This window comes from Cygnus atratus, chromosome 3, assembly GCF_013377495.2.
Source record: "Cygnus atratus isolate AKBS03 ecotype Queensland, Australia chromosome 3, CAtr_DNAZoo_HiC_assembly, whole genome shotgun sequence".
NCBI classification, from domain to species: Eukaryota; Metazoa; Chordata; class Aves; order Anseriformes; family Anatidae; genus Cygnus; species Cygnus atratus.
The window spans coordinates 87004452-87019701 of record NC_066364.1 but is presented as its reverse complement, the minus strand read 5'-3'; the positions used below and the strand labels follow the sequence as shown (position 1 = coordinate 87019701).

The window sequence follows — 15250 nt, the reverse complement described above, 5'->3', positions numbered from 1 at the left end:
CACCTATCACTTAATTTTTTCCAGGATTTTTTTTTCCATTCTGTCTCTGACTGTCCTTCACACTTAGAATGCAGAACTGCAAGTGCTTACCTCCCAAGTGCTGCCTTAAAACTACTCTTCTGTGCTGCCTGAAAAGCAGGAGAGGCACTGCTGCCAGTGTTCCACTTATTATGGTGACCTATATAGTCTCATTACTTTCTTCTAATTTCCTTAGACATAGAGCCATTCATCTCGCTCATACTTTCTCCATGTGTTTTTTTAAACACTTTACACCAACTCAAGTAGGATTGTGATCCATGATGTAAAACCAGATGCTTATATACATTCCACTGTAATATTCATATTGCTTTACTTATATTTTCTCAAACTCAGAAATGATACAGCATTGATATTTGAAAAAAATAATGGATTTGCATATAACACTACATTTTTCAAATAAATGAGTGAGAAAATACCAATAGCAAGACTATGCTTTAGATACAATTAGGTTACAGATTGTGTTTTGTTTTGTTTTTTTAATGTGAAGACAAATTACAGAAGAGAAGTCAAAACAAAATTAGAGATGCTTAACAGTTATTTTTTTCAATTTAAATACATCAAAGCAAGTTGCAGAAACAGCAAGAATTTCTTCACTTTTATTTTTTAACATGCATAGCACACTAGTTAACAAACTGTTTAAGTGTCCTGAAGTATCAGAAATACATGTTGGGAAATCAAACCAAGCTTTATTGCAAGGACTTGTTTTGGAAAGTTTGATATTCATTACTATCTTGAATAAGGTAGTAGCAGTAAATACATGGACAATTAAAACAAGTGTTCATGATCATTTCCTTGTTCCTTTAGGTTTAAGGATCAAACATTATAAGAGACTTTCAAGCTCTTTTGAAACTCTCCTGAACTATTATTTTTGTTGTGTCCTGCACACTATTTCTTCCTGGTCTCTAGAAGGAAACTACCTTGGGCAAAAATACATGTCCTTCAAATAGAAGTCATGACAACACCAAAGAGATGCTTCCCTTCCACTTGGTTAGCATTTATACACTATAACTTCTTCCTCCACAATTCTGCTGACTTAAAATACAAGTATGAAGCTATGTTTCCTGTAGAAGGTAACTGACAGCCTTTGAATTGAATAGCTGTAACAGGAATAAAAACAAACAAAAAAAAAACCACTTCTATTTTGTAGGTTTATTGCAAAATATACTTGGGAGAATTCACTTTTAATCCATGAAGGTTAAAAGTGCCATACCAAAATACATCTGGCAAGGAAGGACGGAAGCAGTTAAAGTGGCAGAAAAAGTTGCAGCAAGTTTTAAAATACTGTTAAATATTTTCCTTACAGAACCATGGATTTGGAAGTAGAAAAGTTGACAGGCTATGTCCAAAGAAATTATAATCTAGCTACAAAGTCTGAGCTGTTTTGCCCTCAGGCTGCTCCCTTTTAGCTTCACAAAAGGAATTCCCTAAGAGTTCTTTTAACACTGTTATAAAACCATACTTTGTACTGTGTTTATATTGTGTTAAAAGAATAAGGTTAGCATTATCCAACTTTCTGATCCTGACTGAATTCAACTCACAGAGTTTTTTAATTTCTAGAATTACAGTTCTCAGTTCAGCAAAAAAGCATGTATTTGAAGTAAGACCCCAATAGTAAGAAGTCTACTAAAACTCAAAGGAAAGCCAGTGTCTTACTGATTTTTCTGAGCTAGAACTTAGAAGTGGCTGTACTTCCTTTATAGGGAAAATAGGGATTTTTCCTATAAAAAATAGGGATTTTTCCTGTAAAGGAAATAAGGAATTTTTTCCCACAACAGGAAAAAATAAATAAAACACCAACTCATGTATTTTCACCGTCGGCATTTAAAGGTCATGTGCACAAGTTGCATTAATTCTTTCCAAAGAATTAGGAAAAGTAGTACAGGGCCTGCAGGTTGATAAAATAACTATGTAATGGATTTTACCTTGGATACACTGACACATTTTGAAAAGTACGCCTTTTAATTCTGAACAAAAACACAGCACATAACTTTGGGCAGAAAATTGTCTACTTCTGAAAGGTTAAATATTGTAGTTCTGCCTCCATATCTTTAGGCAAGGGGGCTTCTAACAATGCCTACACTTGAAGAGCGGAAAGGAAACCTGTAAGACCAAGGTACTGGAACACAAGCACCTGAGGAACAAATTGTTTTGCTGTCTGCAATAGGAAAGCAACAAATTTCTGTAAATGGAATATAGGCCAATAAAAACTCACAGGAGGAGTAGGAAAAGAAAACATCACAGTGACAGGATATGTATGTATAAAGTCTTACTGAATGCATGATATAGAATATGATTTTCTTCAAGCAGTCAAACAGTTCATAATGGCTATTTCATTTGTGAACAGGAACAAAATTTCAATCAACAATTAAGATTAGGATTGGGCTAACAGTTTTCAGGATGTTTCAAACCCCAACAGATCTTTCTTTAATTGATGCATAATTCAGAATAAAATATTCCAAGACAGAAGTTAACAATATTGAAAACTTTCTCTAGACTATGTCACCATCTAAACTCCAGGTAGGATGATTTCACAGCAACAGCACAACAAAGAAAGAAAAAAAAAACAGGGAAAAATACCTAGAGACAAAATGCACAGAAACAATCTCTATACACTCCAGATCAGAAAACAGGAGCGCATGAGATATCACACTATATATCACACTTATAATGTTTTGACAGGCCACGATCAGTGTTGCTAACAAGTCTCAGTATTTTAGAGGTGCCAACTACTTGTTTCTCTCTGGCATTTTAGCAAAAACTCATTTTCATGCCTCATACTAAAACACACACATTTGTATTCAGCCATGCTTCTTGGCAATACGTTACCTTCCTCTTATTTCCTTTATGCCTTTATGTTCTCCTACCTTTTGCTAAAACCTGTTCCTACACTCATCTTTAAATTATATGCATGTAATTTTCTGCTTCTACTATCCATAATGTGATAGATTCACTCTAACTGTACTGCATATGCTAATTCTTGCTGTTAATGAGTCTGACTTCAGTGTTTATAATTTTCCAAAATGAACAGGCTAAAATCCATCTTAGTGAGTCTTATGAAGAAGATAACTAATTCATAAATACCAGCCATGAATAACTTACTCAGTTTATATTAAAACAACCTTACTATGAACCAGACTCAGAAACATGGACGTAACTTTTACAGTAACTTTACATGGTACTATTCACATTAATGTAGCACAATGTTTCAGAGAAAACTGTTAACAAACTGTTTCAAGATGCATGGCAATGTGGATTTACATTTCTTTGTTTCTTTATACCAGCAGCTTCAGAGGTAGTCACCATAAATAAAGCCAGTGTTTTCAACAACCCTTCATATCAGAACACTATCCAGTGAAAGAAACAATGATAATGAACAGATGCCCCCAGGAAAGTGGGAGGAACAACTCGAGAAATCAGTTTTCTATTTTTCTCTCAGATCAAGAACTTTGGAAGCCCTATGACACATAATACAAAACAAATAATGCCTTTTGTAAAAATCAAACATTGCCTCTATTAATCTTCCATAAAATAAATAATCATTTCCACCTTTCCACGTTATCAACCTCTGCGGAACAGTCCAGGTATGTCAGGATCTGTTTCTCCAAGTAACTTTCAATGTTCTCCTCTGCCACAGAAGATGCACTGAAAACATTTCGGATAGCTGAATTTGAAAATATTGCCTCATATTTCCCATCAAAAATCAACTGCAACAGTGATCCACTTTCTGGAAATAAAAAAAAAAAAGTCAGTGTTAAATTTGAAAGAACTTCATCTTACAAGAGATGTTCCAACCAAAACATATACCTCTCCCCTTTCAAGTAAGGAATCATCATTTAAGTTGCCAGAAAACTACAGTTGCACTGAAACTGAAGAACAGCAGTAGCGGGGGTCACCTTAATCCAAAATGAATTTTACAGAACTTGTATTAACGTTACAATGAAATACAAACTGCCAGATGAATGTAAAGCATAAACATTGCACAGGAATTTCAAGGGAAATATATGGATAGCCTTTCAAATACATAAACTGACAATTATCATAGGAGGGTTTTCTTCCTCCAAAACCTTTTGTATTAGTATGTGATGGTAAAATCCTGTGGGCGAGACAATTTCAAAGGCTTAAGGATTCTTTCAGGGAAACTGCAACAAATAACAATGGTTCAATACTTAGAGAGTTCCATGAGTAGCCATGTATAACCATGAAATACACAGTCCTTCCTTTAAATGCTTACAATATTCAAAAGAATGGACAATATGATTTTATCTTCAGAAAAGTACTATCTTCTGTAAGTTTACTACCTCAATGAGAAGTCTTCACATAGTCATTCTTCAAATTAACTACTGAGGTGGATATGAATCCATGAATGTTTCTCTGCTTAATCCTTTCAAGGCAAACAGAATTCACGAAGTACTATACGTTTAATTCCTAAGAAGCTTCAAACTCATGAAGTATTCTTGACCCAGGCTTTGTTCGCAGAAGGTATCTTCCCCTCTTTCATCAAGCATGCTACATTGCAACCAATCCAGCAGCTGTCTGCTAGAACAGTTTCATCACGTTAACACCTTCTTATTCTTAGAGAAATTGGTACCTGTCTACGCTGCAGCTCGTGTAGACATACTAACTAGTTCTCAACTAGCTAATGCAGATGCTGGTAATGCAGGTGAGGAAATGCAGAGGTCTGCATAGGATACATGCCATAATATTAATCTGTGATTCCAGCTGTGGACTGCAGCTCCTGTGCACTTAGTGTTACCATAGCTACCCTAATATTAGGGCCTAAGCTAGCCTATTTAATGCTAGCACAGGTATACATCCACACCAGCTACAGCTGCACACAGAAGCTAACCAAACATCAACCCCCAGCAAAACCAAGTACTCTCAATCTCGGACACAACTGAAGACTGAGCACAGAAATCAACTTCAATAGCAGCGATGGATGATTTGGTAGGAATGGTGATGGACATACATTCATTCCTAATCTCTACGGACCAGGCTGCTGACCCCAATTTACTTTTGTTCTTTGCAACAATGACCAGCCACCTGATATAAGTAATTTTTTTTTTTTTTTGTGGTAAATGACTGAAAAACATTTTAAGCTGTACCTGCAAGGGCATATGCGAAAGATTAGGAATGGTTCTGGGGCCTTGCTGACATCACATCCTCACAGAGAACATAAATAACATGAAACTTTCTCCCATCAGTGCTCTGGGGGAGAATTTCTTTCACAAAGCGACAACTTATTTATATTTTGTTACAGGCATCCAGACAGGTGGCACTGTATTTTGTAGAATAACCCTTGGCCCTGAGGACACTAATGAAGAATACTGAGGTTTTTCTTTCTAGTAACAGTGCAACATAACTGTAAGCACATAAAATCTGTTCTTGGTTCTCTATTTATTTATTTTTTATAAGACACCATACAAATTCAAGGTCACAGTCTTTAACTTTTAGTTTCAGGGCCCACTGAAGCGATGATTAAAAATCATCACAACCCCCACCATTTTCTGCCTCTACGGCAAGATAGTTTTCTTCAATACCACTCTCCACGTCTCATCACAGCACACTATTTAAAAAAAAAAGTAAAATAAAAACACAAATGTACACCATTCAGTGAGAAGCTATGGAAGACCTGCCAGATGTAGTGTCACCACCTAACATCCTTAGACAGTACAAGGATTAGTGCTAAATAAGAATTAACATAAGGAACTAGAGCTGAGTAAATCAGCTCTTTTCCAAAATTCAGCATATGCCTGGGCTACAGATAAAGAAGTCTTTCTCTCCACATCTTTTTCGCTTTGCTACAGCAGGGAGCTTCTCGCCGCTGCCACACGCGGGCAGGCAGCTGACTCGCTCGCTCCGGTCGTGAGGAAGCCAGAGACAGCCCCGGGGCGAAGCCTGAGGAGCGGCGGTACCCCCAGGAGCAGGGTGCCCCCGGGAGCGGCGCTGCCCCCACAGCCCAGCCCGGTGCCCGCCCTAGGGGACCCCCGGGAGCCGCGTCCAGGACCCCCACAGCAAGGCGGGCACCGCGTCTCCCTCACCTCCGCTCCGCTCCCCGCTCACCTGCCGCCGAGACGTCGCCCTGCTTCCACTCCAAGGACTCAGCGGCACTGAGGAAGCCCCTCAGCAGGGCGCGCTCGAGGGCCAGCATGGTCCCGCCACCCTCCTCTCAGCCCGTGCCCCCCTCTCAGCCCATGTGCGGGCGGCGGCAGCAGGGAGCCGCCATCACGGCCCCGTCGAGCACGCCGGGAGGAGGCGGTGCGGCGCAGGCGCGGCAGGGGCTCCAGGGACAGCAGTAGCGGTACTAGCAGTAGCAGCAGTAGCAGCAGTAGCGGCAGCGGAAGGGGTGCAGCCGTGGCCGTTACGGGTGGCGGCCGTTACTGGCGGCTTCGTGCCGCTCGTTGTTAGGGTGAGGGGCTCCTGCCTGAGTTCGGTTCTCATCCTGAGCTCTGTTCCCCCGGGCTGTGTTTGTGTGGGGTTGGGACTTAGGGCGTGTGAGCCCCGGGTTGTTTGTCAGCTGCGAGAAAAACGGGTGTGTCGGGGGTCAGGAAGCTGTGAGAGAGCACTGGACACAACGCGTGGGCAGGCAGGGTTTGCCCAGGTATGCCTGCCTAAAGTGGGCTCGGAGCCTTAAATTTGGGCGGCTGGGAAGGGTGTGTGGTACTGTATTGCCTCCTGTCCTGCCTGGACCTGTAGTTACTTCAGCACCTGTCCAGATCCTGAGGGAATGTAATTCTGGCCATCACCTCTGAGCTCGCTCTTTGCACACAGAGGAGGAGGAGGAGGAGGAGAGAGGCTGTACCTTCGTGGGCATTCAAAATGGAGTGAAATGATGGAAATGTTCAATCAGAGTTGTTAACAAAACTTGGTGTGAGCGAGTCAGAGAGCTAATACAGCTGGGAGTAAATCCTTGGTGCAGGAAGATGACTTCTGAGGATGTCTTCACTGCAAAGGTTGAAATTCATTTTGCTACTCAGTGCAGCTCATAGTATAATGAAATAGAGTACTTGCCGAGCTTAATTTGATGTCTTACAAACATCTTTCCATCCTACTTTCATATCTAACTTATTAGTTAAAAGTTGAGGAAGACTTACTGCAGCTTTTTTAATTCAAGTGCCTGTGATAGGTTATTGCTTGGTTGGGCTTTAATATGCGGACTTTAATTTCAAATTTAATCAGGCTTGTAAAAGCAAAACACAGTTAAATAAAAATGTGTTGCTTTTTCAACTTATTTTCTGACTTGAAACAATCCACTCTATATCATTTTTGACAAGAAAAGGTGATATAAATTTATATAGTTAATAGAGACATAGATGGCCATTCACTCGCTGTAAGTTCTAGGGCCATGAACCAAAGATGAATATTTGTCCTGGAAGCAGCAGCTTACAGAACTTCCTAAAGCACAGCAAATAAATTGTTTTCCATATAGTGTGTTCAAGACATTCATGAAGTTCATTTTATGAAATTCACCATTAAAAACTAAAATCTTTGGAAATCAGAATGATGTTACTTGCTTTCTCTTTGTCTATGTAGCAACATAATAATATTCTAAGCACACTGATTTCCATTTGACAGCCGACCTATATATAACACATGAGGTTTTACTGACACAACAGAACCCATTAGTCAAAATGAGGTATTGTCATATGTTCAGTTTTCTGTGGTGTGTCATATCACAGCTTTGTTCTAGAATTGACTTAAATGTTTTCAAGGGTCAGTTTAGGAAATAAATTAACTCCTGCTAACCTTGCCGATTTGGTGGGTAGTTTTTTCTGTAAATTTTGTTGTGATCTGTATAAAAAAATTAATAGGAATTAGGTTCTTTGTGTTTAAATGTAACTTGTACTATTACACATTTCTTTCCCTTCCACATAATAGATCTGCGTTAAACATACATAGATTTTCCAAAACTGAGTGGATGAATTCTTAAGTGAGGTCTAATTAAAATGTTGAATAGCACTCCTATTCCACATCCACCCCTTTTTCTGGCAGGGAATTCAGAATGTCTGTCAAAATACAATGAAAAAAATAGTAAACAAGTGAAAAATACATTTTGCATAGTTTTCAGGGAAAGCTGGTAAAGTAATTTTTTTTTTTTCTGGGAATAAATAGTTGATAAATACAATTATTTGATAAAAATGATGTATATCTTGCTGTTTTTCTCATCTCTGCCAGTTCCTGAGGTGTGTTTTGTTGTTTGTTTTTCTCCCACACAATTCAGTTTCTGGAGACATCCAGAAATTATAGCAGGTACATAGGCAGGAATACCACCAGCAGGAATTAGTGCACTCCTGACTGACAGTGGATGGATAGTTACCATTCATGTGAAATACACTGTTAATTGTTTAACATTTGCCACAGACTTACTGAAGTATGCTGCTTGACCTTGTTTCCATGACGGATTTGAAGTACGTATATATATTCTTCTCTCAAAGAATAGTCAACAGGTTTTGTTTGCATTTAAATGTCACTTCGGTCAGTTGGCTCTAAAGGGAGGCAAGCCTTTTGCAATACTGTGAACTGCAGATTCAAGATTTTGGTATATTGCTCCTTATAATTTCCAAGCAAGAAGTAGATAATCAAACCTTCTGATACAAGTGTTTTCAGAGAACAACTTTTGTCTTTAACTTTTTTCCAAGAGGGTAGGAGAACTGTCTGTATGAAGTGTTGTGCTCTCTGTCGAATCTCAACTACCATATTTAAAGTCACCTTGCGAGGTATCTGTGCTGCTGTGTTGATACAGTATTTATCTTCTGTTGCAGGTTTTTTTTTCTCTAAGGCATTTTGAAACAGATGAACTTAACTGTGGACTGCAAAACGCTACACGATCTCTCAACAAGACCACCTGTAAAAAAAAGTTTTGGTGAGTTTAAAATTGTTATTATCAGCATAGACATTTATTGTGATATTTTTAAACAAAGAGCTACTGATTATAAAAACTGGTGTTATGTGAATTTTGAATTCATCCTCAATATCATGTGCCAGGTCTCTGGTATTGGTGAAGAAACATGTAATTGTGTTTTATGCCATTTTTGAACAACAGTTGATTTGCTTTTTTGGGGGATGAGGAGGGAGTTGCCATTACCAAGGAGAAAACACACTTGTTGATATAGAAGGATGAAAACTTGCAAGATTGTGTAACCAAACTTCTGTGATTGTTAAGAGAATGTTTGATGTATCTGGTGAGAGAAGAGGATCTGCAAAGCTTGTATTGGGGAATTCTATCAGCTTTTCTTTGGCTCAGTTAGTTCAGTTAAGCTACATCCTAGTAACCGGTTATTCTTTGTGGATCATCATATTTGAGGTTACAGCATCAGAAACACACTTCAGACTTTTGGTAAGCTTAGTGGCCCCCAAAAGACATCAGTTAAATGTTCAAACTGTATTCTTCAGAGTAAATTCCTGAATATTACAGGCAAACTGTTTCCCTGAGGCAGGGAAAGCTGACTGCAAATGTTAGAAGTTGCAAAGGAGGTTTTAGCAAAATAAATGACTATATTGTAGTGGAGGGAAGTGGACAGAGTATTCATAGTTAAAACACCTGTAGGTCTGGCTGGCCTCTAGGAATGTAAAATCTACACTAAAATGAATTTTCATATTCTCCCCAATTACTTTCTCCCTAAATCTTTGAAATTACCAGCCTCTGTGAAGATTAGTTTGCCCTCTCTCCTGCAGGGAACAAAAACAAGGTATCCATTCCCTTTGAAAATCTGACTCAATGTGACCGTCAATATTTACTATATGTTTATAATGTGACATAGCGAAGGATTGATGTGATCATCAACAGGGAAGTAGGATGACTCATTTCCCTGTCCTTCATGACTGCTTCTGCTAAGCTCTTCTCCTGGCTGCCTGAAGGAGAAATTCTGACAGCTCAGATGTTTTCTGAACAGGCTTCCAAGGAGTTGGAGGAAACTGAGCCATTCCTTTACAGTCCCCAACAGTGACCAAAGGATCACAGAATTTTCAAATCTCACAAATTTTCTGTATAGTACCAGCACCTGTGATGCACTCAAGACATTTTTCATTCCTTCTGCACCTGTGATGCACTCAAGACATTTTTCATTCCTTCTGCACTGTTGTTGATAAATAAGACTTCACAAATATCAGTAAATCTGCTGGTGTCATTCAAAGTCTCCTACTTTTCACAGGTAAAATTCTGCACTGAGCTGTTACCAAAATTCTTGGTATCAATAAAATCAAGATTTGGCTTCAATTGGCATGTATAACTCACATGTAACCTCTCAGATCCTGTAGCAAAGCGAATGGATATCTACTATATTCCAATACCCTTCCAGTTTTCCTGTGGCTATTAAGATGAAAATAAGTTCCTGTAGGTTTTCCAACTTTTCTCAGCAAGCTTATGCCTTACCTTTGTTATTGTGGAAAGTTCTTTCTACCGTTGTAGTTAGGGAACGTGCTAGTAGGTTTATGATGAAAGAGTGGGCTAGAAGAGCATGTGTTGAGAAATCACTTTTAAAATCTTGGTGCAAACCTGAAATCTGTAGATTTCTTCTACATCCATTCTGTTCAAAGGTTGCTTGTAGCAATTGTTAATAAGAGTAGATTAGGAAATAGAAATGAATTGTCCATGTCTACATATTAATTTGTACTCTGCTTCAAAATAAAGTACATGTCACTGCGACCATATTATGAACATGAAAGTAGGGAAAGTATTCATACTGTCCTTACTGTCTTCAACCTGTTCACTTGAGAGAACAGTTGCTTTAGAATTATGTTGCATTTTGGAGGAAGACAGTCTCTTGTTCAGCTTTTTGACTTTAATCACTTTAATCATTTTTTCATTCATAACAGGGGGTATAGGGGGTGGTTTTTTTCCTTTTTTTTTTGGTCCTTATCAAGTCTTGCATCTTGGTTTTATGATTTTTGCCAGAATTGCCTGGGGTTTTGTCGTTTAAGTAGTACCTCTACCTTTACTAATAAAGAGTGACCTGAAACAAATATGGTCATTTTACTAAGGGTCAAAAGCTGCCTAAATTAGATTTACAGTTGACATAACAAATTTTTTTGGGAAAAAAAAAAAAGCTTACCAGAAAGTCGTTAGAGATGTGGGAGTCTATTAAGAGCTGGGAGAATACTTTTTGCCTTTGCATGGATTCACACAGTGCAAAAATATGTTAGTGGCCTGACATCCCAGAGTGGCTTTGAATTGTCTGAATCACAGAACTGCATCATAATGACTCATTCTCATTGCATATTGACATCCCTGCTGGGAAAGAATTGCTGTCTCTCTCTCCCTGTTAGCAATTTCAGTTTACACATTTTTGTTTTTTCCTCCTGCTGAAGTTTTTGTTTTTAGAAATACGTAGCATTGAGATTGCCCTCTTCCATAAGACAAACGCTGTTTTTCAGGTGCAGTAGGTCATTTACTTCTATATTAGAAGCAAGTAATTATTACTGAAATGGAAAAGGAATATAAAATCCTATGTAGTGTCTCTAGGTGCTTGGATATAACTGAAGTCCCTCCTGTGTCAATGCACGGGAGGACAGCATGTGCACCAGTTTCAGATTTGCAGTTTGTGTACAACTTTTCTTTACATACATAATGCCTAAACCTTTCAAATAAAAGCTTTCAGTCTTCTAAAACAAGCAAATGAGCAGCCACTGAAAGAAAAGCCTTTCTCAAATAAGATGATGAACAAATGCCATGAATAAAGTCTCTCATGATAGTTTAACTCATAGTGCAGGATTGTCCCAATTTTCATCTGGTTTCATGCCCTGATACCTTAAATCAATACTAAAGTCTTCTTTGGTAAGAAATGCAGCACAAGATGATTGGACTTCTTAAGTTCTAGTGGATGGGGCTTTGGGCAACCTGGGCTAGCGGGGAGTGTCCGTGCCCATGGCAGGGGCTTGGAATTAGATGATCTATAAGGTCCCTTTCAACCCAACCCATTCTGTGATTCTATGAATTCTCTATATTAAGTTTCACCCAACTCAAAACTGCCTGCCTGGGATGAAACAGAACATATCCTGGGCTTCTCCCCCACCATTGATCAGTTCTAGAGTGAGTAAACCAGGAACGGTACCCAGAGAGTAAATGCTTCACTAACCACATGTTCTTCTAGTCTCTCTGGCTGTAGATGAGACATTATGTTTTCAGGGCAGATTTTCAAATCTATGCTGTTTGTGGAGTGGGAGGTGACAGACCAAAATATTCTTTTTCCAGAAATCGAGATCCATCCCACCCCTCCCGTATTATCTTCTATAACTTCAGTGACACAGTAGGTGATCTGTCCTTCCTCTAAATCATTGGAATTGTCACTCATTGCATTTTTCACAAGGACTTTTCAGGTATATTTTAGTATTACCACCAAATTCTTGTCAGCACACTCAAGCTAAGAGCACATGACTCTTTTTTCTGGCAAAAGTCCTACAGGATTTGCTTCTAAAATTGAAAAGCCTGCACAAGATTAGAAGAGATGAGGCCAAGGAGGCATAGTTATAGTGCTCTCCTGAATAAAACATCCTTTCTTAGAACTTTCAGGGAATAGCTTTTGGGTCTCTGCTGCTATTTGTGTCCTGATAATAATTTTCAGATCTTCTTGTCCAGATTTCTTTTTTCAACTTTATGAACCCATGCCTTGCCTTTTCTTATCCAGGAAATTGAAGCTCAGGTTATTTGATGCAAGTTTTCCTCTGCAGCTGTCAGTAAGTCAGAGGCTGATGGCCAATTCATTGTTCCTATGTGTGATGCTCCCATTTCAACCTCTAGTGCAGTTAAACTTTGTAAAACTGCTTAGTTTTTTTTTTTTCCTCATTGTCAGATAATCCTTCGTAGAATCCATTTACAAATTCTTTCTTTCAGCAAGAGCTTTTTGTAGGACTGAAAATGCATTTATACATTTGTACTTTACATTTTAATATGTATCATTTAATTACAGAAATCAAGTGTGATTACCTAAAATTTTCTCTATAAAAGTAAATAAACATGGTATCACAGGGTCTCTGTTTGAATGCTCAGAGATAAATTAAGATTTCTTGAGCCTTCAGGACAGGTTGTGGGGTGGTTTTTTTTTTTTTTTTTTTTTGTGTTGCTGCTTTGTTTTGTATTCTGACAGTGGCTAAAGAGTTAGGAAACCAGAAAATTTCACTTAAATTTCTTAGCTTTATTTTTTTCCATTAATCAGCAATTCTCTGCTTGTCTCTGGTTTCTTTCTCAATTTTTGCTCTTTTATTTATCTACTAGCTTATGAGAAAAGATAGTTAGGATGGTATTTAGTCAAAAAAGAGAAGCCTTAGGGGAGCTCTGGTTGTTTTCTCATATGTATAAGTTGCTATAGAGGATGTACCGAATGTTCACTACACACATTCAGACTTCTGTTGTCTTCTGAGGGTAGGAACTTCGACTAAGTGTCCTCACCTTCCTGATGAAGCTTTCTCCTTGTAATTTTGTCTCTTCTTGAGTTTTTCCCTGAACCTGAATCACCTTGATGGGTGGTTGATGGTTGCATTCACATTTAGTAGCTATGAAACAAGGTATAAACTTTCATGAGTATAGAGCTTTGCTGGTCTACTCTGTTGAAGGTGTAGTTAGGAGAATGGAGATAAGATCTCTCCACAGATGGTTGTCATCTGACAATAAGCATGTGTGTTGTCCAAAATTGTCTGTATTCCACTTGCAGTTCCGCTCTGTCATACTTTAATACGTTTTATGCAAACTATTTCAGACAAATGATTCAAAATGTTTAGTCAAATGCTTCTTAAAAACAAAAAGAAACAACAAACCATCACCGCCAACAAAAAGATAAGCTGTTTTTTTTTTTTGTCTTCTCCCTTCTCTGTCTCTTCACCCATTATCTCATTCTACAGTCTGCTTCCAGGCAGAGCCCCAAAATGAATCATAAGTCACACTGTAGGGATGACATTTGAATGACCTTAGAAAGACTAGGTAGAATTACAGCTTTGATTGGAAATTGCTTCTGCTTTTTTATTGGTGTATTTTGAAGTTATATATCATTCAGTCTTAATTGCATTAGGTATTTCATCTACTGAAATATTGCTTTATTACTTTTCTGTAAACTTCGAATGGTTTTTAACAATTGTTTGTTAAAACAATCCCTTCTTCCTTCTTTTCTACAGATAAGTTAATTTTATTAATAGCTCAATGTAGATTACAGAGATGACATTGAGACTTACTGGCACAGAGCCAGATTCTGATAGCATCACAGTGTGCTATAGGTCTAGACTTAATTTAGTCTGGCTTCTAGTGTGAACAGATTCTCCTTTAATGTCACTCTTTGTTCTGGACATAGAATAATAGCAATTTCTATTTACATCTCATTTTCAAGCCATAAAATTTCAGTGTTAATGCTGAAAATGGTAGAGAGGTATAGGATAAAGATAGCATCCTTGCTGTAGTTAAATTCCTAATGAAAGAATGGAAGTAGGTGTTGGGGACTTCATTTTCATCTTGTTCTCATACAAATGAATAAATAAAAGTAAGATAAGGCTTGTATCTTATATAAGACGCCTACTTAGTGTGGCAATATAGGTTGATTTATAGAAAACTTCACAAGCAGCATGTATTTATGTTTCTCTGCATGGTCTTGGAAACTGATCTGGATGATCTCAAAAGACAAATTTATAAGAATGACTCAACTATTGAAAATTTACTTAGATGAAAATGTACTTACATCAAACTTCCAGTCTTACACAAATTATTGTGCATGAGAAATCAACAATAATGTTTTTCCCCTCCCCAATTGTTTCTAACTTAAGCTGTTACTTACCTGTGAAGACTATAAAATAAACTTTAACTTCTCTCATCAGAAGAAATGTTTTTTTTTTTCCATAGCAGCATGTGTCAATAAAGTCAGATAACCTTCATTGCTTTCCTAATGTAAGAAAAATGCTTTTTTTTTTTTTTTTTCCAATTAGCTCCTTAAAGCTACATCCTCCTTCTGATAGTCTCTTCTTTGTGGCTTGAAATTGTTGGAACAAATTCTGTGGTGTAGTGAATTTTAAAACTTCTTGAGTAAGATGAAATATATCTGTGGACAAATATAAGTTTGAAGGGATCTGTGAATCATGTGAATGTTGCCTCTTGTTCCTTAGTTATGAACCTCAGAGAAGAATCTGGTTCCATATTTTCATTACTGCTTTTTTAGTTATCAGAAGAGACTGCTGTTACTTTGCTTTTGCAGGCTTAACAAGCATAGTGCCCTTAGCCTCTCCTTGTCCAACATGTGCC

General features: G+C 38.0%; 1 protein-coding gene and 1 long non-coding RNA gene across 6 annotated transcripts in view; one reads left to right on the top strand and one right to left on the bottom strand.

Annotated features, from left to right (window-relative positions):
• TTC27 (tetratricopeptide repeat domain 27) overlaps window positions 1-6297 on the bottom strand; it is a 109750-nt gene extending 103453 nt beyond the window's left edge. For both annotated transcript variants that reach the window (XM_035564946.2, XM_035564954.2), the window contains exons 1-2: window positions 6100-6297; window positions 3586-3763 (exon numbers count right to left, since the gene is read on the bottom strand). In XM_035564946.2, the coding sequence (XP_035420839.1) occupies window positions 3586-3763; window positions 6100-6187 (266 nt within the window). In that variant the 5' untranslated portion in view covers window positions 6188-6297. The remainder of the gene's footprint in view (window positions 1-3585; window positions 3764-6099) is intronic.
• A 30-nt stretch (window positions 6298-6327) lies between these two features.
• The window catches only part of LOC118257241 (uncharacterized), a 35531-nt gene continuing 26608 nt past the window's right edge, over window positions 6328-15250 (top strand). The window contains exons 1-2 of one of the 4 annotated variants that reach the window (XR_004781504.2): window positions 6328-6445; window positions 8799-8899. This is a non-coding gene — a long non-coding RNA (uncharacterized LOC118257241). The other 3 variants (XR_004781501.2, XR_004781497.2, XR_004781498.2) reach the window with 3 other exon arrangements.